This window comes from Camelina sativa, chromosome 6, assembly GCF_030686135.1.
Source record: "Camelina sativa cultivar CO46 ecotype springtype chromosome 6, ASM3068613v1".
Lineage (NCBI taxonomy): Eukaryota > Viridiplantae > Streptophyta > Magnoliopsida > Brassicales > Brassicaceae > Camelina > Camelina sativa.
The window spans coordinates 1640791-1664140 of NC_141885.1; the positions used below are offsets into that span (position 1 = coordinate 1640791).

Consider the following 23350-nt stretch of genomic DNA (forward strand, 5'->3'; position numbering starts at 1 on the left):
TTTAGAAACTGAAAAAGTGTAGCAAACACACACAAAATGTCTAACTTAAGAAACAGGATTACCAGTTATCTATCACCAACACTTGAGTGAAAGTTAAAACAATGTGACTGTTTAATGCTATCTCTTGAACTTAGGACATGTTGTCTATATGTCTATATCCATTTTTTAACGATGGCTGCTTACTGCAGCTTTCGAATTGTTAATTCGATAACAGCATAATCTTGGATAGAGTGATCTAAAAAAGTGCGCCATTAACGTAGAAAAAAAATAGTGTATTTATCTCGGAAATGGTTTAAAGAAATAGGGAATTATATAGACCACAATAAAGACATGAACAAATTGAGAAGGCACAAATAAAAAAAAAACAAACGAAGAAATAAAAATTTCAAATCTCTCAATTCTTCTGAGAGTTTCTTCTTTCTTCTTCTTCTTCTTAACAAACAAACTCAGAAGATTAATTCTCTGACGAATCAAAGATGTACTCGTCTTCCAATTTTCTTCAATTTCACTCAACAGCAACAACAACCGCCATACCTATACCAAACGCCTCTCCGTTTATGCTCCGCCGTAGCTCATACGGCTTCGGTGTGTTTCACAGGAAGCGAGCTCGTTTCAAACAACAGACTCGGAGTTCGTTTCGCGTCAATTCCTCAATTCTCCCTCCTCCTTTCGATGGCAGCGTTCCTCTCGATTCCTTTGCTCCATCCGTCGCCGGATTCGCTTCCGGCTTTGCCGTTTTCCTATCGTCGAGGTTGTTTGGAAGAAGACGGTCAATCGATGATGATAATATTGTTGTTGGGGAATGGATTCTTCTCACGACTCCTACGCCGTTTAACAGATTTGTTCTTCTCCGTTGCTCTTCTTTGCTCTCCTTTGATGACTCTTCTGAGAGTTTAAGCGACAGACTCGTGACTGATGAGAGGCATTTCGTTACTTCGGATACCGGGAAGATTACTGTATCGTCTCCGGATGAGAAGACTCCGTTGGAGTATCAGAGGGTTTGTATCACTACTGAGGACGGTGGCGTTGTATCCCTTGATTGGCCGGCTAATTTGGACATTAAGGAGGAGCGTGGGATGGATACGACGGTGATTTTTATACCTGGAACGCCGCAAGGCAGTATGGATGAAGGCGTTCGATCTTTTGTATGCGAAGCTCTGAGGCGGGGATTGTTTCCTGTGGTCATGAACCCTAGAGGTTGTGCTGGTTCGCCTCTCACTACACCTCGGTGAGCTAGTAGACTCACTAACGGGTTCCTTATCTCTTGTGTGCTTTGTGAGTCTATTTGATCAGATGGATTTTTTTTTGCAATTGTAGGTTGTTTACAGCTGGTGACAGTGATGATGTATCCACAGCTTTGCGATTCTTAACCAAGACAAGGCCATGGACGACACTTGCGGCTGTGGGGCGAGGGTATGGTGCAAATATGTTGACAAAGTACCTGGCAGAAGCTGGGGAAAGATCACCTCTTTCAGCTGCTGTATGCATTGATAATCCCTTTGACCTTGAGGAGATCACACGAACATCTCCTTATTCTACTAGTTTGGATCAACGAATTACAGGTGGATTAGTTGAGATATTGCTGGCAAATAAGGTTGGGTATTGCTCTTAGTAAAGCTACATAATGATTAATGAACTCGTTTAGAGTGAGCTCTTCTTATACTGACTGGGCTATGCATATGGTTTCACGTTCTAGGAGCTTTTCCAAGGCAGAGCAAAAGCCTTTGATGTTGGAAAGGCTTTGTCTTCAAAATCAGTTCGCGAATTTGATACAGCCTTGTCCATGGTGACATATGGTTGCGAGAGTATAGAAGATTTCTATTCCAGTTGTGCAACCAGAGATGTGATTGGGGAAGTAAAAGTTCCTGTCCTCTTTATACAGGTGAATATTCTGGCTTATGCAGTTATCTTTTAAGGTTATACCTCTCTATTTGACCTGATTTAATCTCCAATTCAGAAGTGCTATATTTTCTGGTATCATTATAGTAAAAATTTCATTTTTAGAGGTATGTGTAATTTAGTTAAGGAATTCAATAGTAGAACTATTATTGGACATTTTATGTCAAAGGAGATTTTATGCTGCACGGATCATGAAGTAATCTGAGAATAATGTTGAATGAGTTACTAGTTGCTGTTGGCATTGATACAAAATAGGATTTTGATCCTTAGGATAAACATGCTTAAAAATTTCCTTAAAAGGGAACAATATGCGGTTATCTCCTTTGACATAGGTACTCATAAGTTACATTTGTAAACTTAAATCAGGTTTCAATTTTTAAATCAGTTTTCATTTTACGTGTAAATTTTATTTAGATAGTCTAATACTGGTCTCTTGAATGACTTTTGTGAACTGTGTTGTACATATTTTGACTCTGTAAGTTGTGTGTATTTGTCAGAATGACAATGTGGTACCACCTTATACAATACCACGGAGTTCAATAGCTGAAAACCCATACACAAGTCTGCTTCTGTGCTCGTCTTCACCAAATCTGATCGATGGACGTACAGTGGCCGTGTCTTGGTGCCAGGACCTTGCGATTGAGGCAACTTCTCTCCCTATATTTCTCTCTTGCATAGTCACACATACTCACAAATGTTATGAATTATACTTGACATATTATATATTGAAATCAGTGGTTTATAGTCAATCTATCTTGGTGGAACATAATGCTTCTCCGGCAGATACACCAACTTCTATAATTTTTATTATTTTCTTCTGTTACTACTGAATAATAAAAGGCAGGCATGATACCCTCTATATCCAAGATGCTCACTATTACGATCATGTTTTTTGTAATTGATAATTTATCTACGTTAGACAGACACGTTAGTATAAACATCTGGTTTTTTTTACTGCTTAAAATGCAAATAATATGCAAGTCATTCTCTTTTACATGAATAGGTTTTATTTTCTTTAATTCCTAGTTGACTGTCCTGTTATTGCTTTTTTTATGTCTGAGAGATTGATTTTTCTATGTTGGCCATGCAGTGGTTGACTGCTGTAGAACTTGCGCTTCTGAAAGGTCGTCATCCACTTTTGAAAGACGTGGATGTTACTGTTAACCCTTCAAAGGGCTTAGTTTTTTCGGAAGCCAGAGCACCTGAAAAAAGTATCGGGGCCAAGAAGCTCGTACAGGCAGCCCAGAAAAAGACGGTGAATGGTTACCATGTAGATCCTTTCAAGGAAACACTTGAAGACAGTGACATCACCCCAAACTCAAATTTGTCGACTGGAACAGATTTAGAAAAGAATGTCAAAGTCGATAATGGATCTGATGAAACAGAAAATAGTAGTGTTTCATCAAGCAGTCTTGTTGAAGTTGAATCAATCGAAGATAATGAGTCTAACGTAGAAGAAAGTGAAAGAGGTCAGGTGTTGCAGACTGCAGAAGTGGTTGTCAACATGCTGGATGTAACCATGCCTGGCACCCTAAAAGATGAAGAGAAGAAAAAGGTAACACCCAACGTATCAACAGTAAAAATAATATTAACAAGTTTTACTGTTGTCGCTGCATTGACAATTGCTTGACAGTTATTCAGTAAATGTTTAGGTTATGGATGCTGTTGGTCGAGGAGAGACAGTTCTAACAGCATTGCAAGATGCCGTGCCAGAAGACGTTCGTGGGAAGATTACAACAGCTGTAACTGGGATCTTGGAGTCAGGTGGCACTAAATTAAATCTTGAAAAGCTGAAGCTTCCTAGGATATCACCAGGATTGAAAAAAGCAGAGGAAGCAAAGGAAGAACCATCAAGTGCCATAGATCAAAAGGATTCTCATTCTCCCAATCCGATAGATAAGAGCGATGGTTTGGTGAGTGGCTCAGATGACACCATTACTGGCTCGGACAATTCTCCAGGTGGAATAGAACTAGAGCATTCCCCTACCGAGGTTTCCCAGAAAGACGGTGATTCTGGAAACTCCCAACCTGTCGACAGTGATCAAGATGATAGTCTTGGAAATCACGAGTCATATACCAATGAAAAGAACAGTGCAGCTGATGGTTCTGAGAATGCTTCCGAAGCAAAGAGTGATAGTGCCAACCAGGGGCCAATTGGCACGGAGGATGTCACTAGTAATGATGACAAAGTGGAGCAAGGTTCTGGAGTAGATACGCTTCAAAGACAGGTAGAAACTAAGAAACACGATGAGAAAGAAGCACCAATTGCTGAGGAAAAATCCAGTGTAGCTGATGCTTTCGAGAAGGCTTCAGATACAAAGAATGATAGTATCAACCCACCGCCAGTTGTTGTAGACGATATAACTAGTGATGGGGACAAAGTGGACCAAGCTGCTGTACTATCTCAACAACAAAGAAAGGAGGAAACTAATAAAAATAATGATAAGGAAAAACAGTCTGCCACAGATCAAGACAAGGTGACATCTACCGACAATGAAGGAGATGCTGGAAAATCTTCTGCTTCACAGCCTGTAGAGAAAGACATATGTGATGATCAGAGCAAAGAAACCAAAATTATGCAGCCTGTATCAGACCAAACTAACCTAGCAATTCAGGAACCAAATCAGTCCAAATTTGATGTTTCCCACGCATTTGAAGCATTGACGGGGATGGATGATGAAACTCAGGTAGCTGTCAATAGTGTTTTCGGTGTGCTCGAAAACATGATTTCTCAGCTGGATGAAGAAAATAAAGAAGGAAATGAGGTAAGTGATGAGAAGAATCTCAAGGATACGAAGACTCTCAAGGATGAGAAGAATGTCACTAATGAGGCAATGTCTCCATCTGAAGAGGAAATTCCCGACAAGAGAGAAACCGAGAGCCTTATGCCCTCTGAAAACTCACATGATCCTGCATGCAGTGTGAGTGAAACTGAAAAAAGTTCTGAAAATGATAAGGTAACAGGGGAAATGATTGAAAAAGATTTGGGCAGAGATGAATTTGTGAATGGTAAGCATTCATCAAAGGTTCTGCCTGAAAGAAATACAGATTCTGTCGAAAATTCTTCTCATGATGGATACCGTGGATATCGTGGGGAGAAACTTTCAAAAGAAAAGATTGCAAAGCAGTTAGACTTAGATACAACCACTGCTCTCATGCTTGACTATTATCCAGAGGAAGGTGAATGGAAACTCCTTGATCAACAACCAGAACACTTGGATAATGACTATTATCCAGAGGCAGGTAAATGGAAGCTCCTAGATCAACAACCAGAATACTTGGGTAACCTTGCCGAAAATGCAGCAGCCAGCAGAGATACGCACGGAAATGTTCAGGTTCATTCCCTTAGTGTAGGTAATGAAGACAACATCATTGAGCCTGCATATGTGATATTGGACCATGGACAAGAGTCCGAGCTCTCTGAAATGCATGATGCAACGGACAATCAAAATGATGGTCCTCACAAATTAGACGAAGGATGTAAGGAATTAGAGCACCTCATTAAAGTTATTGTATCGGACTCTTTGAACGTAGAAGTTCAACGCAGGATGGGTTCAGCTGGCATGAGACAAATTAAGTCTCAACTCAGTAAGGATATAAGAATGGTGGCAAAGACATTTTCTTATTCTGTTGTATATGCAGAGCCTACTTGGACTTTCATAAGGAATAGCAAAACTTCCAATGGCCCTTCTGGAAAAGTAGGTAAACTTCATGGGGACGCTATCATTAGGGCAATTGCATCTGCTGTCCAGGAGGCGCATTTTCTCAGACAAGTACTGCCTATTGGTGTTGTTGTTGGCTCTGTTTTAGCTGCTTTGAGAAAGTATTTCGATGTGTCTACAACAACCAACAGTGCTAAGAGAGATATTGTCCCGGGTAGAACACAAAGGTACGAGAACAATGGTGCAGCGAAGAGGGTTCTGCCAGACAAAGTGAGCAAGGAGACCCAACAAAACAACTCGACCATTGGAGAAATGGTGGAATCTGGCCTGCAAAATATTAACAATGAGGGTGTCATGGTTAGTGACAATGGTGCAACAACGAGTGTTGTGCCAAGCAAAGTGAGCAAGGAGAGCAAACAAAACAACTCGACCATTGGAGAAATGGTGGAATCTGGCCTGCAAAGTATTAACAATGAGGGTGTCATGGTTGGTGCTGTAACAGCTGCTTTGGGAGCATCTGCGATGCTGGCTCAAGACGAGGTATTGTTTAACATTAGCATTCAGATAAATATTTACGCAAATGATCATAAATATATGTTCGTCCTTGTAATTAGTGTCTCCTGCACAGGATCCACAAAGAGGTGGATTCATGTCAAAACCATCGGATAGTCAACATACAGAATCGGGAAAACTCGATCAGAGCAATATGGTGGCAAGTTTTGCTGAGAAAGCCATGTCCATAGCTGGTCCTGCTGTTCCAACAAAGGAAACTGGTGAAGTGGATCAGGATAGGTATTAAAAGTAGATAAGTCAATTCCTCTATTTCAGTGCCTTAAGATTCTTCTTGATCTAAAAGCCCTTGGTTTTCATGTGAACAGGATTGTGGCAATGTTAGCAGATTTGGGTCAAAGGGGTGGCATATTGAAGTTAGTTGGCAAACTTGCTCTGCTCTGGGGTGGCCTTCGTGGTGCTATGAGTTTAACTGATAAGCTAATCCAATTTTTGCGTATGGATGAGTGGCCCTTGCTCAAGAGGTAAGCTGCTTTCTCTCTAAGCATCTTTGTTGATTCTTTCCAGTATCGTGGAACTTCTGTGGTTGGTTTTGAAGTAGTCTCTTATCAATATAAAATGTGGATGCTCATATTTGTATTCTGTTATTTTCCGTTGGCAGAATGTTTTTACTAAATTTTGTTTTTATGGTTTACGTGGGTCTTAAATAATGAATGCTAAACTATCGATGTGTGTTAACCATTCCCATAAAATTAAAGACAAACAGGGGAACTAACGTTTTATTCTTCTCTACAGGTTTGTGAGTGATACCCCCCCGTTCTTAATATGCTATGTTTTCAATACATGTTTGCTAGTAAATTCCTCGTTTTAAAAAGTTTACATTCTCTTCTGATAACAATCATGTGAAAGATTCCATACTCTTGTGATTTTACCATAAGTTGGGTCCTTTGATTCTTCTTCATATCAGCTGGTCCTAATGATTCTCGTGTGTATCGTTATTTTGTTGTTTTTATTAGGGCTGTGGGCTTTATTGGGATGTTGCTCGTTTTATGGTCACCGGTTGTGATTCCATTGCTTCCAACACTTCTCCAGAGCTGGTCTACAAGTAATCCCTCTAGAGTGGCGGAATTAGCTAGTGTAGTTGGCCTCTATGTTGCTATTTTTATTCTAGTCATGCTGTGGGGAAAGAGAGTACGGAAGTATGAAAACCCATTCATGCAATATGGGCTTGATTTTAAGGCATCAGTCAAAGTAAAGGTAAAACCTTAAACGTAACACTGAGATTAAAATAGTTTGGTTTTCGTTGCACTGTTGGAGAAAACTTCTTGACCATTAATACTCCGTGATCCTGCCTTCTGGATTTCTTTAATAGCGCATTAGCATCAGTTTCCCTCATAAATACGAAAACAAGGAAATAATACAAATGCCAATATGCTTCAACAAAGATCTTGGTAGACCTGTTTGAATTTCAAACAGCAAAAATATATGGCGTAGTTGTGATTTTCCTTTCCCTTAACTTCATATGTTCTCCTTTTCTTCAGTTCCATACATTCATGCTTTTAAAACAGTAGAAATGATACTATAAAGATTTCTTGCAGATTCAAGTGTTTTTGAAGGCCTTTGCAGGGGGCATGACAGTCGTTCTATTAATACAGTTCGTAAATGCAATATTAGGAGCTGCAATCTTTTCTCGACCGCCATATTTTCCACATCCTTTTGATGCCATGAAGTGTCTCAAGGGATGCGGGCAATTGCTTATGCTAATAGTAAGGGGATTTACAGCTGCGACATTTGTTGTGCTTGTGGAAGAGTTGCTCTTCAGGTCATGGATGCCTGATGAGATTGCTATAGATTTAGGCTACCATCAAAGCATTATCATTACTGGTTTCATATTTGCCTTGTTCCAAAGGTATATATCTTTTCCAAGTATATTATTGTTTATATAGATCATGGATGAACTGGGTATACGTGTATGTCATACTTCAGTTGTACACCGCTATTGTTCATGAGGAGTACCGTAGCGTAATGCTAACTGTATAAACTATATACTGATTGTTTTTGTTTTCTTGTCGAATTCTCCAGATCCCTGAGATCAATTCCAGGGTTATGGCTTCTATCGTTGGCGCTCGCTGGAGCTCGTACAAGAAGCCAAGGAAATCTGATTGTTCCGATCGGGTTGCGAGCAGGAACCATAGCAACAAGCTTTTTACTACAGTCAGGTGGATTCCTCTTCTACAACCCAAGTTCTCCGGCTTGGATTGCAGGGAGCCGCCCTTTACAGCCTTTTAGCGGAGTGGTTGGTCTTGTGGTCTCTTTAGCGTTGGCACTCATTCTTTATCCGAGACATTCTCCAGAAACTAAGTTGCAGAAATATAATTAAGAAGAAGGAAAACAATATGAAACGACATGCTGTGCTCATGCCCTCTCGGTGATTTGCAGAGTGAAAACTGATTTATTGTACGCAGAAGGATAAAAAAAGAGTAGGTGAAAGTAAAAACAATGACAGAAGAAGAGCTTCGGATCCGCATACTTGTAAGTAGGAAGCATAAGACCCTTTTTGTACATCTTCTGTACCTAATAGAGTATATGCTTTTGTTTAAGTACAAAGTATCATAACAGTGTATACATAATATATAGAAGTTGTATGTGATCTTTTGGGTATGTCAAAGCTGCTGTGTCGGTCTTGTTATGGAGGCAGAGATGAAAACTAATGTTGCTTCATATCATACAAAAAGAAGTTTATTTTCATTTCAGAATCATGATGGCGTCTTTACCTAAGGTAAAAGGGTTGGTAAAGACGCAATTATACACGACCTGACGCTGCGTAATGAGATGGGGTATAGTTTTCTACAATCGGAGTCAGGAAGTTGGGAGTGCACGCAGGTATATACTAAATTTGTTGACCCCTTGTGCCTTACAGAACTTCAAATTGTAACTTTATTTTAGGTGTTTAGAGCAACTTAAGATGTCTGATTTACAGTTTGTTTTGGTATATACTTTTATCATTTTTCAGATTGTAGATCTGCTACGGGTCGCTGTAAACCGAGTGAACTAAATCAAAAGAAGTTGTTGGAGTTTTCTCGCAAGCCCGGAGTGAGGAGGAGACTGAGGTTTAGTTGCAGGGTTATGCAGTTGAGAAAAGATGTAAATAAAGTAGAATAGAGAAATCACAAGACTTGCACATGGGGGTTACTGAAAGTGTTGTTAAAGATATATACGAGCATATAAGAAGTGAGTGACCAACTTGAAGGTCCCTATTTCTGTGCTCTTGTTAAGAGGTGATATGTTCTTCTAAACCCATGAATCCTGTAAAATCTATGCAGACTCAAGAAAGGAGCTTTGTCTATAAAGAGACTCTGGCTGACCTTTTAAATCGTGATACTGGTCCCCTTGGACTGGTAGATGATTCAGAGGTATTTAAAAGGTCGGAAGCACTAAGCTAATTGCTGAAATAGACATACACAATCTCAGCAACTTTGAGAATGTTGTCTATTTTGCAGAAAGGATTCATTGTGGAAAATATGGTGGAGGACGTGGTAGAAAGCAGGCAACATTTACAGCATTTAACTGGCAACTGTGAAGGTAATACTTGCTATCACTTGTTAAGATACTCTATATATATATAAAGATACTTTTTATGCATTTGATGGTGATAGTAGTCTAGGTGCATACGTTTGGCAAAGCCTCAAAATGTGTTGATGAAATTGAAATATGACTCATTGTCTCTTTCATGAGATATATTGGTAATCATTTTTTCCTTTCATCTATGTGATTTTTCCATTTGCTCTTATAGCTCAAAGGCAAGTAGGTGAAACTGCTTTGAACGACAAAACTTCAAGATCACATCATATTATTTGGCTGGTATGTATATGCTCATGTGATATGCTTGCTGTATGATTGAATAAATAATCCGTTTCCTTAATTTTTTATACATGGAAAAGACAATTTTGCATAGTTATTAGACAGTAAAAGTTAACCTCTTTTTTTATAATTTCTCATGTTCTCTACTTTTGAAATGAGTTTAGAAAGCAGAATAGTTTAAACACCATGATTTTCTTTGGGGATGTCTAAATTATCTTTTAGCTTGATGAACGTAGAAACTGGTAGTAACATTTTTTAGTGCAGTCAAGTTTTGATTCAAGTGCCAGCATAGATTGCAATTAGATGTACGACCCACTCTGAACAGACAAAAAAGACGCGTACGACCCACTCTGAACAGACAAAAAAGACACTCTCTTCTGCCATGACTGCGAAGGAAGTCGCTAACTGCGCCAAAGTAACTTGACTTTGACAGATACTGAATCTTGCAGAAGTTAGTAGATTGACTCAAACATGAGTACCTTCGGCTGCACATGAGAAAATGGTTGAGAGAGAATCATACAGAAAAGAGTAGAAAGGTGGATCTTGGCATTATATTTTTGGACAAACCATAAGCGTAGAATAAAAGGCATTCAAAATTTATATTGTAGTATGTTTACATAAATTAATATTAGAGAATATTTTCAGTATGAGATTAATTTTCCAGTCCTCCAAATTAAATGTTTTGAAAATCATTGTAAAATGTGAATTAAAAACATAGAAGAATTTTCAAAGAAAAATTTAAATAATAAATAATATTCAAACCCCTTATTAAGTTAAATTTGTTATGCTTAATTGGAAACAAATATGTATATAAAAGAACGGGCCTATAATGAATTTAAAAAAGGCTAAAGATTATAGCATAAAATCTAAGCCCATTAAAAAGATAATGCATGCGTGTTCTTTAACCAAATGAAAGAAACCCTTGTTAAGTTCGTCTTCGCACCAAACTAATCCTCTCAAGTTCGTCTTCCTCAATCTGCGTGATCTTCTAGGGTTTTCTTTTTTTCTTTTTTTTCTTCTTCTTTAAATCTCTCAATTGCTTAGGATCTTCCTTCTCCGTCAATCACGTTACACGCAAAGAAGAACCTTTTTTTTTTCAATCTTCTTGTAGGTAAGCCCTCGTCACTTGAGCGAATCATGTATTTGGATTCTCGTATATTTTTCCATCGGGTTTTTTGTTATTATTCTTTTTTTTGTATTTTTTATCTATCTAAGGCAATGGGTTTACTAACTTTATAACAAATTGAATCAGATGCATAGAGATATGTATTCTTCAAGAGGGAGTGGCTACGGACAGCAGCAATACGGCTCGCAGTCTGGTTATGGTCAGAATGTAAGATCATCAGTTCCATGAAATCAAAATCCCACCTTTCTGATTATTTACTTTCACGAAATTTCATAATTTGATTTGAGAATTGTTAATTTTCTTGGATTGAAGAAATACATTAAACTCCATTGTTGTGCATTATGCTTTTAAGTGGGTAGAATTTTTTGGCTAATTGCTATGTTATTATTGTTTTGTAGCTTGGATCTGGTTATCCTGGAAGTTCAGTCAGTGGTGGTGCAGAAGGAGGTTCTCAGATTTCATTGAGTAGTTCTCGCCATCCTTCAATTACAGGTGGTGGTGCTCAAGAGACTGACATTGGTGGATACAGATCGCATTTGTCAACATCTGCTAGTCATTATGGAACGCAGTATGGTTCTGCCTATGGATCATCTTCTCTTAGCAGCTCTCAGCCTTTAAGCACCAATGGCTTAGGTTCATCAGTCTTGGACAGCCGCTCCGGATATGTTCCTACTTTGCCAGATTCGCCTAAATTTGCATCTGGAAGCTACCTGTCTCCTTCGAGTCATGTTTATGGTCAAAAGTCGGATGATTTGTATTCTGATAAGCTGTCTGGTTACATTCCGGTTGACAGAAGGCAGTATGGTGAACGGTCAAGCGCTTATATCGGTAGGGAGTTGCAAAATGAACCAACTAGTCGATATGCTGAGTCATCTAGTTTTGGTCGTCAGGTGCGCCCACCCTCACATTTATTTGAAAATCTCTTGAATTTGGTTAAATTCTGTTCCGTGGTGTTACAATTGGCATTAATTTTATGATTTTGGCAGACTGACTTGTATGATCGCATTGATCAAGCATCTCTCCTCCGAGGAGAACAATTATTAAAAATTCAGTCGCTCCATACCTCTTCTGTTGATGGAGGTGTCAGGTATTTTTCAATGATTAGCGGTAACCTGATTTCTTTCTAGCATATGTTTTTTTGTTCAAATTTTTGCATTTTTGGTTACGTCTGTTATTTGTTCTCTCAAGACCTTTGTTATTGTAAAACAACTGTACTTTGTCAAAACTTGCAATAACGTTTGAAGGAAAGTTATATCTTACTGCACTGAGTAGCATACATTTCTGGCAGACAAGCCGATTATCTTACAGAACGAAGTTCTACTGTACGGCATTCTGATCAAGAAGCTATGCATTATGGAGGAAGGTTGGAGTCTGATCCTCACGGTTTATCAGTACGCGGCACATCTTCTTATGCCAGCCAACATACCCCATCGTTATTAGGAGCTGTTCCTCGGCGAAATTTAGATGACTATATTTATCCGGAGAATTCTTCAAATCCTGGTTATGGCGTTAGCTTGCCTCCAGGGAGGGATTATGGCACTGGGAAAGGTATCCACAGTGCAGCATCTCTTGACCTGGACTACCCTGGTGGCATACTGGCTCGCGGTGGTGGTGGTGGTCCTCGTGTTGATGATCTCCGGAAAGATGACCGGGCGAGTTATCTCAGGGAGTTTGAACTAAGGGAAGAAGAGCGTCGTCGCGAGAATCTACGCTCCAGAGATAAGGACCGAGAAAGAGAGAGGGAACGCGAACGTGATAGAGAACGAGAGCGGCAGAGGGAACGAGACAGGCAAAGAGCTAAGGACCGGGAAAGGGAACGCATATCGGAGCGACGAGAGAAGGAAGGAGAAAGAGAACGTGAGCGAAAACATGCTCTCGAAATAAGACGAGATCGAACTCCAACAGCGAGAGCTACGTCCAAGGACACTAAGGAGCGGACTCCAGTTCCTAAATCTATTTCTAGGGATGCACGTAGTTCCTCTTTGCGACGGGATGCACAACATCGTGAAGCATCAATTAGGTTTAATTTTTTATCTCTGTCACGCTCTTCATCTGGAATACAGGGCATTTTCTGTTGCTGCACCAGACACTAACCTTATTTCTGTTATACCTGAAGGCGATCTTCACCGATTAAGCCAATAAGGAGAGATTATGTCTGCAAGGTAATAAGTGTTCCAAGAGATTCCTCACCTAATGATGTTTTTTACCTGCTCCTCAGTATCATCTCATCTTCCTATCAGCTCCTGCATTCTACATGTTTTCTTATTGATTGACCTCGGCATCTCTTGGTCCCTTCTGGATTACTATATCAGCCTTGCCATCTCAATATAATCATGGACAACAAAAAAAAGCATGATAAATTCTACTTCCCGACCATTGCCTCTTTTTCATGTAAACTCTGTCAAGTTCAGCTTTCTCATTCCTTTTCTCTCCATCAGATGTCTTCCTGTACTTGGGTGTTATCTGGCCAAGCTTCTGACTGTTATACTTCCTCTTCCTTTTATGGCCTTCTCTGGTTGTGGGTGTTATCTGGCCAAGCTTCTGACTTCTTGCCACATCTGGGGATTATTTTACCTGCTTTTGAAATTAGTGTGACATATATCAGACTGCTCTATCTATGTTTCCTGAGTTTGGTAGTTTTTTGGAGGGAAATTGCAACCTGTTATATGGCTTCTGGTTTTTGTGGTCTCCAGTAATTTGCCTGATTTCTAGTTTTGTCTTATGGACTTCGTATTGAATTAAATGTAGAAAACCGCAGAGTTATCTGCCCTCTTTATGTGTGATGCAGTGCTTAAGCATAGTGTGCATTATTTTTATTTGATAATTATGCGACTTGTATGCAGGTTTTATCCTCGCGATTGGTTGACATGGAGAGAGATTACTTGACATTAGATAAAAGATATCCCAGGCTTTTTGTGCCTTCTGAGTTTTCCAAGGTTTCTGTATTTCTATCTAATCCTTTCCCCCATTTATTATCTAATACGGAGTGGAGTTCTGAATGATTGTTAACCTCAAATTTATATATTTCAGGTTGTTGTGAACTGGCCGAAACAGAAGCTTACACTTTCTATGCATACTGCTGTGAGGTGAATTATTCTGCTTCCTATTTACAGTTTTTGTCTGTCTTAGGATTGTAATCCTTCTTACGCGGTTTCAATAGATCTGATCTGGAGTTTTTGTTTCCCTTGACTGTACCTTATACTAGAGTTGCACACATTTTTCAAATTTTGTGGATTCACTTTTATTACACTATCTATAAATTCTAGTTAACTGTGTTTGCAAACCTAACCATTGGTTGTTGAGGACGGCAGTTTTGAGCATGATTACATTGAAGATGGTGGAGCTGATGTGAAAAGTACGTCGACGAAGCCTTTAGCTTTGAAATCTGGAGGAAAAACTGTTTGGAATGCCAAGGTTGGCTTTTTTCTTTCTCATTGATAAAGATTGTCTCTTTAATTATGTCATTGCTCGTTACTATCTTCTTATATAGTCATGTTTGCATGATATATCATTGCTGCTATTGTTTCTGAGTATATTGAAAGAATTGCTCATGTGTTATGGGTTTTCTTTACTGTTCAGATGGTTTTGATGAGCGGGCTGAGCAGGACTGCTCTGGAAGATCTTTCTTCAGAGAAATTATTTGAGGACCGTATACCTCACGTGTGCAACATATTAAAATTTGCTGTTCTTAAAAAGGATCATTCATTCATGGCGTTTGGTGGTTCCTGGGATCCCACAGATGGTATGGACCCATCAGTTGACCAGTCTTCCTTAATTCAGACAATGCTGAGGTTTGTCTCTTCACTTATTCATTTATCATCTTTGCTGCCTTTTGTTCTTAGTCTGAGACGAAAAAACCTTTTGAGTTTGCAGACACACAAAGGATAAGCTTAATCTTGATCTGAGCAACTGCCGTCACTGGAATCCATTTCTCGAGGTAGGTTTTCCTTCTCTTGGACCAAGAGTCTTGGTTTAAGACTTCATTGAGATATTGGACGTATGGGGACATGACACTCGAGTATTGTAGCTAATACTTCATTGATATCCTACAATCTCTTATTTCCTACCTGACGTTGAAGATGATATAAACCTTAGTAGTGGACTGCCTGATATATAGATTCTTTCTGACAGTATAAAATATGTGGATCATCAACCATTGCTATTGGTTTATCTAGAGATTTTCTCCATGAATGTTTTGCAAATATTGTTTATTCGTGTCCTGTTTTGCTGCAATTTCATTTTGTTATTTCACATACAAGCGAACAAAGCGATACTGCTTACCAGCTTGTTTGGAAATCTAAGTAGATTTGCGTTGACTTTTTTGTGGCATTTACAGATACATTATGACAGGGTTGGTTCAGATGGGGGTTTTAGCTACAAAGAGATCACCGTACTATATGTCCCCGATTTATCAGAATGTCTTCCTTCCTCTGATGCATGGAGAACCCAATGGTTGGCACTCAGGAAAGCTCTTACTGAGAGAGATCGGCTACTCTCTCAGGAGGTTAAGAAAAATGTCATTGCAGGAAAGGGCAGCAGTGATACTGTTGAAGTTACCAAGGATGCAGAGAAAGAGTCCCCAGGAGACGCTTCTGGCACTCAGACGACTGGAACTAAGAAGACCGTGAAAAAGATCATTAAAAGAGTTGTTAAAAGGCCTGTCAACGATGGAAAAGGAACTGTTAAAAAAGGTGAGAAGTCGGATGAGAAGGTAGTTCCTGAAAAGGTCGCCATATCGGAGACCACAGTCCCTAAAGAAGAATCCATTGGTACATCGTCTAACAAAAATATAGTGAAAAAGGTAGTAGCGAGACCCACACAAAGTCAAGAGAAGGGCTCAGAAATTGTGACGGGAGCTGGAACTGGAGATACTTCAGATCCCAGTGCTAAGGCTAGTGAGCAGACTCCTTCGAAGGCAATTGTAAAGAAAAAAATCATCAAAAGGGTGGCTAAAAGGAAGGTCGCTGAAATAGACAATAGTATGGACGGTGATTTTAAGAAAGAAGGAGATAGTGATGAGAAGAAGGTAGTGGAGGCAGGCAAGAAAACCCCTGATTCAGGTAGTATGGAGATGAAACCGACGGCTGAATCTTTAGAAGCAGTGAAAGAAAAGAATGCCTCCACTAGTGTGAAAATAAAACAGAATACAGGATCTCCAGATACTGAGAAAAAGGAGGGTTCCTCTAGTGCAAATAAGAAAGACACTAAGACAGGTGAAGACAAGAAGGCTGAAAGGAAAAACAACTCAGAGACTCAGTTTGAGGGGAAAAAAATTGATAGGAATAATGCTGATGAGAAAAAGGTTAAAGAAAAAATTACTGAGAAAGAGATTAAAGAGAAAGGTGGAAAAGAGGAGTCCAGGATACAAATGAAGGACAGGAAAAAGTCAGAGGAACCTCCTCGGCCAGGATTTATTTTACAGACGAAACGTAACAAAGACTCCAAAGTAGGTGGACAGTAAATAAGCGGTTTCATTACATTTGGTAATGGCTACATTATGGTCGTAACTTCTTCCATTTTTGTTTTGCAGTTGCGTTCACTGTCGGTCTCTTTGGATTCGCTCTTGGATTACACTGACAAGGACATTGATGAGTCATCATTTGAGGTTTGTTTTTTTTTTCATTATGTTTTGCTTAGCATGTTTTCATTTTTCTACTGGAACTCTGTATATCACATTTTGTTGTTGCTCTGAACTACTTAGTTTTAATCAAACTATCTTCTATGTTCTTGCAGCTTTCATTGTTTGCGGAATCGCTGTTTGAGATGCTGCAGTATCAAATGGGTTCCCGTATCTTTGAATTTCTTAAGGTTTGTTTATAATTGATCTTTGACGTTATTGTTTTTGACTCGCATGAACTGTTTTCTTATACTGTCTTTTTTTCGTTTTTCCCTTCAAGAAACTACGTGTAAAATTTGTGAGACAAAGAAATCAACGGAAGAGGCAGCTGGAGGAGTTGTCTGTCAAGCAAAATGAAGTAAAATCCCAAAATAAGCGTCAAAAGACAGTTGAACAGAAAGATAAGGATACCTCTGTTATACCCGAATCCGCTCCTGGGAAAGATGATAAAGAAAATTCAGGCAAGGAAGACGGTAGCCGGGAAATTTCAGATAAGGAAGCTGTAGCCAACACTGAAGAAACTGTGGGCAGTAAAGAAGTTACTGGGGATGAAACATCTAATAAGGAAGTGGATAACCAGGATGATGATGACGACCCAGAGGAAGATCCTGAGGAGGATCCTGAAGAAGACCCTGAAGAAGACCCAGAAGAAGATCCAGAAGAATGCGAGGAAATGGACGTTGCAATTTCTGAGCAAGAAGACCCTGCTGAAGAGGTATGAACATATTTGACTTGCATTTTTTCAAATTGAGTCCAACAAGTTGTTTTCTTTATAAATCTTCTCACTTTGTTTCATGTCTCTTGTTTCGCCGCAGAAGAAAGAAGGAAACCTTGAGAATACTAGTGGTACTGTTGCCAATCCCATAACTGAAGTGGCAACTGATAAAAAAGAAGAAATAGGTCGGATCGATGAAAAAACTGAAATCAAGACGAAGTCTGGAACTGATAAGCATGGGAGGCAAGAGGGAGGAACGTCTGATGCACCAAAAAGAGAGGAAACTGTTGATAGAGAGCTGTTACAGGTTAAATACTCCCTACAAAACTTGAGAAATCAGAGATTGTGTTTTATTTATTTATTGCGGTTTTGGTTCTAAAAGCTTTGTTTATTTGTTTTTCTGGCTCAGGCTTTCAGATTCTTTGACCGTAACCAGGCAGGCTATGTTAGGGTAAGAAAGAGATTGTTTTTTGTCGTGTACATAATAAAATGATATCAGAATCTCTCAGGATGAGTTTGTAAATACTGTTTGTGTTTGTTTTCTTTCAGGTTGAAGACATGAGGATGACCATTCACAGCTTGGGGAAGTTTCTATCTCACCGTGAAGTCAAGGTAAAACTTGTAGATTTCTCAAATACGGTTGTCATCACTTTGTTTAGAACCATCGTAATATTAAACAATGTATGATGATGTTGCAGGAACTTGTGCAAAGTGCTTTGTTAGAGAGCAGCACTGGAAGAGATGATCGAATTTTATACAATAAACTTGTTAGGTTGTCTCTATAGAACAACCAACATACACTAATAATATTCCCGTCTCGTCTCCTTTTGGAATTTCCTGAAATGCTTTTCATTATTTGGTCTGTTTTAATTCACCAACAAATTCCGATTGTTTTCACTAATAATTATAATATTGCGAGTTCGTTACAAAAAAATTATATGTTTAAGATTGTGTATACATTGTTAAACTCTTATTATATTATTCAAAAGTAACTGAGGTCAAAAAAAAAAAACAAAACAAAAGTAACTAATTTCTTTATTTTAATCCTTTATCGCACAAGTCACCTAGACAAATTAGATTGTGCCACATAAATTTTTATTTCATATTTTAATTAAAAAATAAATAAAAATAAAAATGAAATTGTGTAAAAAAGAAAACGATAAATAGAAAAAAAAAACAGTTATCATGTAGATTTGGTTTCATAATTTTATAAAAAACAAATTTATACTATAAAAGATGGTAACTCTTTCCATATGAATCACACGTTAGCAGTAGACAGAGTGCTACCTGTCAACACAAATTAAAGAGGAATTTGAAACATTTTCCATGTTTTTTATTCTTTTTCATATCACAAACAAATTCAATATTTATATAAGAAATGTAGAGAGGCTTAGAATATGTTGATGTTTTCTTTAAGTAAGTAGAAGCATCACCAAAAGATAAAAAGGCATCGAGAGTAAAACCAAATATTCGCTTCTTTCTCTTAGGATAAACCATAAAGATATGAACATTTGGTTTAGGCATTAGAATTTTCTCAACAATTTGAATAGTTGCAGCAGTGACTGGGAATTTGGTTAATATTGTAGAGAAATTCATGAAAGTGTGTCCTTAGAGAAATAAAATTTTATATATGAAAAAGATCGGAGTTTTTTTTTACTATCGAATAAAAGATAGTTAAATCAATGATATAATGTTGGTTGAGAAAAATACAGAGAGAAAAGAAGATGGAAATTAAATGAAATTCTTATTGAAAATTAAATTCTTGAGTTATATTCAAGAAATTGAATAACTAGCAGGAAGGGAAGTTGTTTATCTTAAGTATAACCATTAAAAAATTAATCAACCTGTATGAAAAACTTTTTGATAAAAGAGAATTTGAGAGTCCCATGGTATTTAGTTGGGAAGCTTAAATACAAATATATCTAAACACCTAAGTTTTAGACAAGAATTGTAGGATTTTTAAATGTTTTTATCTACCAATCAAATGTGCAAATGATATGATTATTTTACTTCCTAAAAAATATGCTACTAGTGTTCGTCTACAAAAATCATTTTACAATAAGATTTAGCTTTAATCAAAATTTAGTATTCTTTGCCTCCTCACAAAAAAAACATTGTTTTGTTTGTTAATATATTATTTTTAATCTTTCAAATGTGAAAATATAAGAAGCACAAAGAAAGTATTACAATAAATATATGTATATATATATAAACAAACCCGCATGTAGTGCAGGCACTCATCTAATATTGTAAATACGAAGTAGAAACTAGATAATCATTGCGGCCTGGGGTAAATTTTTTCGAAATTTTTGTATAATATCTTAAGTTGATTGAGTGTATTTTAGATATTTATCTTATTAGTATAATTAATATATGTGTTATGTATTTATTATGCTGATTTCATTTAATTTGGATATATGTAAAGTTTAATATATAGATTTGTTAACTTATTAAATTTTAACCCGTGGTACACATGTGATCATAATATATATATGCCTATATATAAAATAAAGTCGTTTGTGTTAACAAATCATATCTAAAAATAAAGTGATTGATCATAACACCAAAAGTTATCATTTTCATGTATTTAATATGCTGATCACTGTAGTAATGTATGAAATATGTTTTTTTTTTAAAGTTACTCATGATATCCAAATGTGTGTAAATATTAGCTGTTATTCAAAATAAAATAATAATTGACTATAATTTATATAGAAAACAATTTCACCAAATTTAATTACCATGTATCTTCATAAATAAAAATGATAACTTTTGGTGTTTTCACTTACTCATTAATAGCCAGAATTTTACCAGTGAATACAACATTAGTGATGGTTTGTAATGATAATTAATCTTGTAGTCTGAGCAACAAATCTCACCAATAAATGTTTGTTACCGTATCCAACCAAGTGGCATACCTACAGATTTTTTACTTAAAATATGTAATTAATAAATTTTATAAAATTAAATGTGTTATCTTTTAATTAAATTTTGTCAGCTCATAATTTGTTCTATATAAACGAACTTCTGATAAATCAACACACACCATACAAAATCACTAAAACATAATTCATATACACACATATTTTTTCTTCAATTATGGTCAATATCATGACTAGAAAGAAGCTAAACCTATCTTACATTGAAAATGATTCAATGAGAAAAGCAACGTTCAATAAGAGAAAAAAGGTTTCGTGAAAAAGATCCACGAGCTTTCCGTACTTTGCGGAATCGAAGCATGTGCTGTGATTTACAGTTTATCCAACTCAGTTTCGGAGGTCTGGCCATCAAACTTGGGAGTAAAGAACGCCGTGGGGAAGTTCGAGATGCTGACAGATATGGAGCAAGAGAAAAAAATGGTGAACCATGAAGGCTTTCTCAAACAAAACATATCAAAAGCTATGGGGAATAACAAGAGAAAGATGAAGAACAATGCGGAGAGGATGATGAAAGAGGCCATGTTCGAACTTCTTGGTGGGAAGGGTGATAGATTTAAGCTGCCTAACATACATCGTGAAGATTTGTGTAAGTACATTGATCAGTATCTTAATGAATTTTATCACCACAAAAACAAAATCCTAAGGCAATCCCATGTTGAATATGGTGAATCATCAGAAGCTGCTACAAATGTCATGGCACCAACATCTTCAGTTGAAGTGAATTCTCAATTCTTTCCAACTCTCAATGTTTCCAACTCTCTTTATTATTATCCTGTTCAAATTAAATCACAATTTAGCTACTAACAACTACGTGGCTATACAGCCATCTCACTTTTACCGTGATGGATATATAATTAAGTGGAGTAGCCACGAATGTTTGACAAAAATATTTTTTGGCAGTAAGTTAGTCACAAGTTAACAACGTTAGTTGTCGTGGCTACATTGTCATCTTGGAATAGCCACAAACTTGCCACTAATATATTTAGTGGTTAGTTTAGTCACAATTTAGCCACGAATCTTGTTGTGTCTAGATAACTACGAATGTTTTGTGGTTAATTGGTGACAAAAGTGGTTACATGTTGTATTCGTGATTATTTTGTGGCTAGATAGTCACGAATGTGCTTCAAATAGATTTAGTGACTAATTCGTGACAACTAAATATTTAGTCACGATTTGTTGTGACAAAAGCGTGGTTATACGTTTTTTTTACTAGTGTCTATGCAAAACCGCTGCAAATTTATCAAAGAAAATAAAATTTCTCACAGATCTATAACAAATTGTAAAGGATATGCGATTGAATTGCGAGAGCCATAAAAAAATGAAATGTTATAACAGATCTCAAAATTAACCATCATTTAAATGGGATATAAAATATTCCAGTGCTTGAGGTAAGAAATATACATGTTCCCCAACAAGAATCAAGATGACGTGAATCAGGCAAATAAATTCTAGTCCTAGCAAGTGAAATATGAACAAATATCATCACGAATTTTTAAAAAGTATAGTTGCCCTAAAGGTGGAAAATTCACATACTTACCAACTCGAGAATAACAATTATATGGGTTCTGTTAACTCTAAAAAAATACTATTACTATTATATATTTTTGATAGTGAATTATCAAAAGCTATATGTGCTCTAGCTATAGGGTCACACATACAATAGCATTTTTTGTATGTGAAACGTTCCGATCCGTTTTTTTTAAAGAATAAATAATAAATATAATAATAATAAATACTCTAAATTAGTGATCTCATATCCACTAGCCACCTAACCACAACTACATCACCGCGGATAACCATAAAATATAGCATCAAACCAATTAATAACCAATACCAATATTCAATAATAATTCATAACGATTAACCAAACATCATGAATAAAAGAACCAACAACCTAAGCAACGTTCTAATGACTCAACTCTAGCAACCTAGCAAGCCAGACAACAACCAAATGAATCACTAGAACATCCTCATCTTCATTGCTTTGATTCCACGATCACACTTTGCTTTTACCTGCACCATAAACACAAATTGAGATGCTTGAGTATTTTATAAACACTCAGTAAGGCAATCCTCCCATCTAATGGGCTATACACACAAGCAATAGAGACATCTCTAACCATCAACCAACAATCAATAATCAAACAACAACAAACCAGGACTTTGCATTGACCGACACCAAACCATCCATCGACCGACACCAACTGGGGTTGCATCGACCGACACAAGGTTCACTTGCATCGACCGAAACTCACACTGCATCGACCGACGCATGCTCGACATTACATGAAATCCCTAATTGCATCGACCGACACCTCCACATGGCAACGACCGATGTTCCTAGGTCAATCTGAGCGGTCATCGCATTACATCGACCAACGCACAAAGTGCATCGACCGACACACATACCGAGCACTGTCTTTCCCCGAAGCTTCTCACAGGATCTTTGTTCCTACAACCAACAAACTCGATCCCAAGCCACAAGAAGGCCTCACAAAGCCTCAATTAACGTTCTAACAAGCTACACAACACATAAACAAGCAGATCAGAGAAATCTCAAGCTTAGATAGGCCATGGTCATGCACTTACATTTGCCAAGAAGATTCTGAACATCAAACAAGCAAAACAACGCTCCTAGGAAGCTCCTACAACAATCCCAACTACAAATCTCTACAAGAACAGCCTCAAAACTCCCAAAAATCTCAAGAACAGTAAGAACTATTTTCTCCTCTTTCTTTTCTCTCAAAAGCGGCTAACTCACTAATGACGACAAAACTCCCTTTTAAAACACGATTTAAAGGTTTCCTAACCCAAAATGCAGCGTTTTACTTAAACTCGTCCGCAAAAAACCAACCTTGCATTGACTGATGCATCCCTTAAACCGGGATTCCGGTTTGTGGATGTTACAGTATGCTATCGTAAGTTGTTATATTATAGCATTAATTGAATGCTTTCATATCTCTATATGTACTTATTTAAGCAATGTTGTTAAAGTTTAATTTATTAATAACTAACAAAAGA

General features: G+C 37.5%; 2 protein-coding genes and 1 pseudogene across 16 annotated transcripts; all 3 read left to right on the forward strand.

The window, feature by feature from the left end:
* The first annotated feature begins 298 nt into the window (after window positions 1-298).
* Window positions 299-10579, forward strand: LOC104793850 (uncharacterized). Of its 14 annotated transcripts, none has more exons than XR_015560262.1 (17): window positions 299-1228; window positions 1318-1594; window positions 1697-1882; window positions 2397-2543; window positions 2990-3454; window positions 3552-6101; window positions 6176-6353; window positions 6440-6595; window positions 7088-7328; window positions 7670-7980; window positions 8154-8603; window positions 8807-8954; window positions 9085-9302; window positions 9395-9484; window positions 9572-9653; window positions 9865-9932; window positions 10197-10579. XR_015560262.1 is itself a non-coding variant. In XM_087455702.1 (11 exons), exons 1-11 carry the CDS (start codon window positions 477-479, stop codon window positions 8449-8451), a joined length of 5547 nt encoding a protein of 1848 aa, XP_087311828.1. In that variant the 5' UTR covers window positions 299-476; the 3' UTR covers window positions 8452-8739. The 14 variants fall into 14 exon arrangements, 2 of the variants coding, with proteins under 2 accessions (XP_087311828.1, XP_087311829.1); XR_015560261.1 differs by having other exon boundaries at window positions 8826-8954; XR_015560258.1 differs by having other exon boundaries at window positions 6190-6353; window positions 8826-8954; window positions 9395-9495.
* A 191-nt stretch (window positions 10580-10770) lies between these two features.
* Window positions 10771-18412, forward strand: LOC104790079 (protein SHORT ROOT IN SALT MEDIUM 1). 2 transcript variants are annotated; one of them, XM_087455704.1, is made up of 19 exons: window positions 10771-11043; window positions 11185-11265; window positions 11457-11948; window positions 12045-12145; window positions 12347-13078; window positions 13175-13220; window positions 13902-13994; window positions 14089-14144; window positions 14370-14472; window positions 14638-14849; window positions 14932-14995; window positions 15395-16504; window positions 16589-16663; window positions 16792-16866; window positions 16956-17390; window positions 17491-17697; window positions 17800-17841; window positions 17940-18002; window positions 18089-18412. In XM_087455704.1, exons 2-19 carry the CDS (start codon window positions 11185-11187, stop codon window positions 18173-18175), a joined length of 4074 nt encoding a protein of 1357 aa, XP_087311830.1. In that variant the 5' UTR covers window positions 10771-11043; the 3' UTR covers window positions 18176-18412. The 2 variants fall into 2 exon arrangements, with proteins under 2 accessions (XP_087311830.1, XP_087311831.1); XM_087455705.1 differs by lacking the exons at window positions 12347-13078; window positions 13175-13220 and having other exon boundaries at window positions 10801-11043.
* Window positions 18413-20454: 2042 nt separating this feature from the next.
* On the forward strand, window positions 20455-21269 carry LOC104793851 (agamous-like MADS-box protein AGL80 pseudogene; annotated as a pseudogene).
* The last annotated feature ends 2081 nt before the right edge of the window (window positions 21270-23350 follow it).

Bases quoted from the DNA above. Each gene is read 5' to 3' on its own strand.
- LOC104790079 (XM_087455704.1), top strand. From the start codon at position 11,185: ATGCATAGAGATATGTATTCTTCAAGAGGGAGTGGCTACGGACAGCAG. The intron at 11,266-11,456 runs GTAAGATCATCA...ATTGTTTTGTAG, and splicing joins AGTCTGGTTATGGTCAGAAT to CTTGGATCTGGTTATCCTGG. The intron at 17,842-17,939 runs GTAAGAAAGAGA...GTTTTCTTTCAG, and splicing joins ACCAGGCAGGCTATGTTAGG to GTTGAAGACATGAGGATGAC.
- LOC104793850 (XM_087455702.1), top strand. From the start codon at position 477: ATGTACTCGTCTTCCAATTTTCTTCAATTTCACTCAACAGCAACAACA. The intron at 2,544-2,989 runs GCAACTTCTCTC...TTGGCCATGCAG, and splicing joins GCCAGGACCTTGCGATTGAG to TGGTTGACTGCTGTAGAACT. The intron at 7,981-8,153 runs GTATATATCTTT...CGAATTCTCCAG, and splicing joins ATATTTGCCTTGTTCCAAAG to ATCCCTGAGATCAATTCCAG.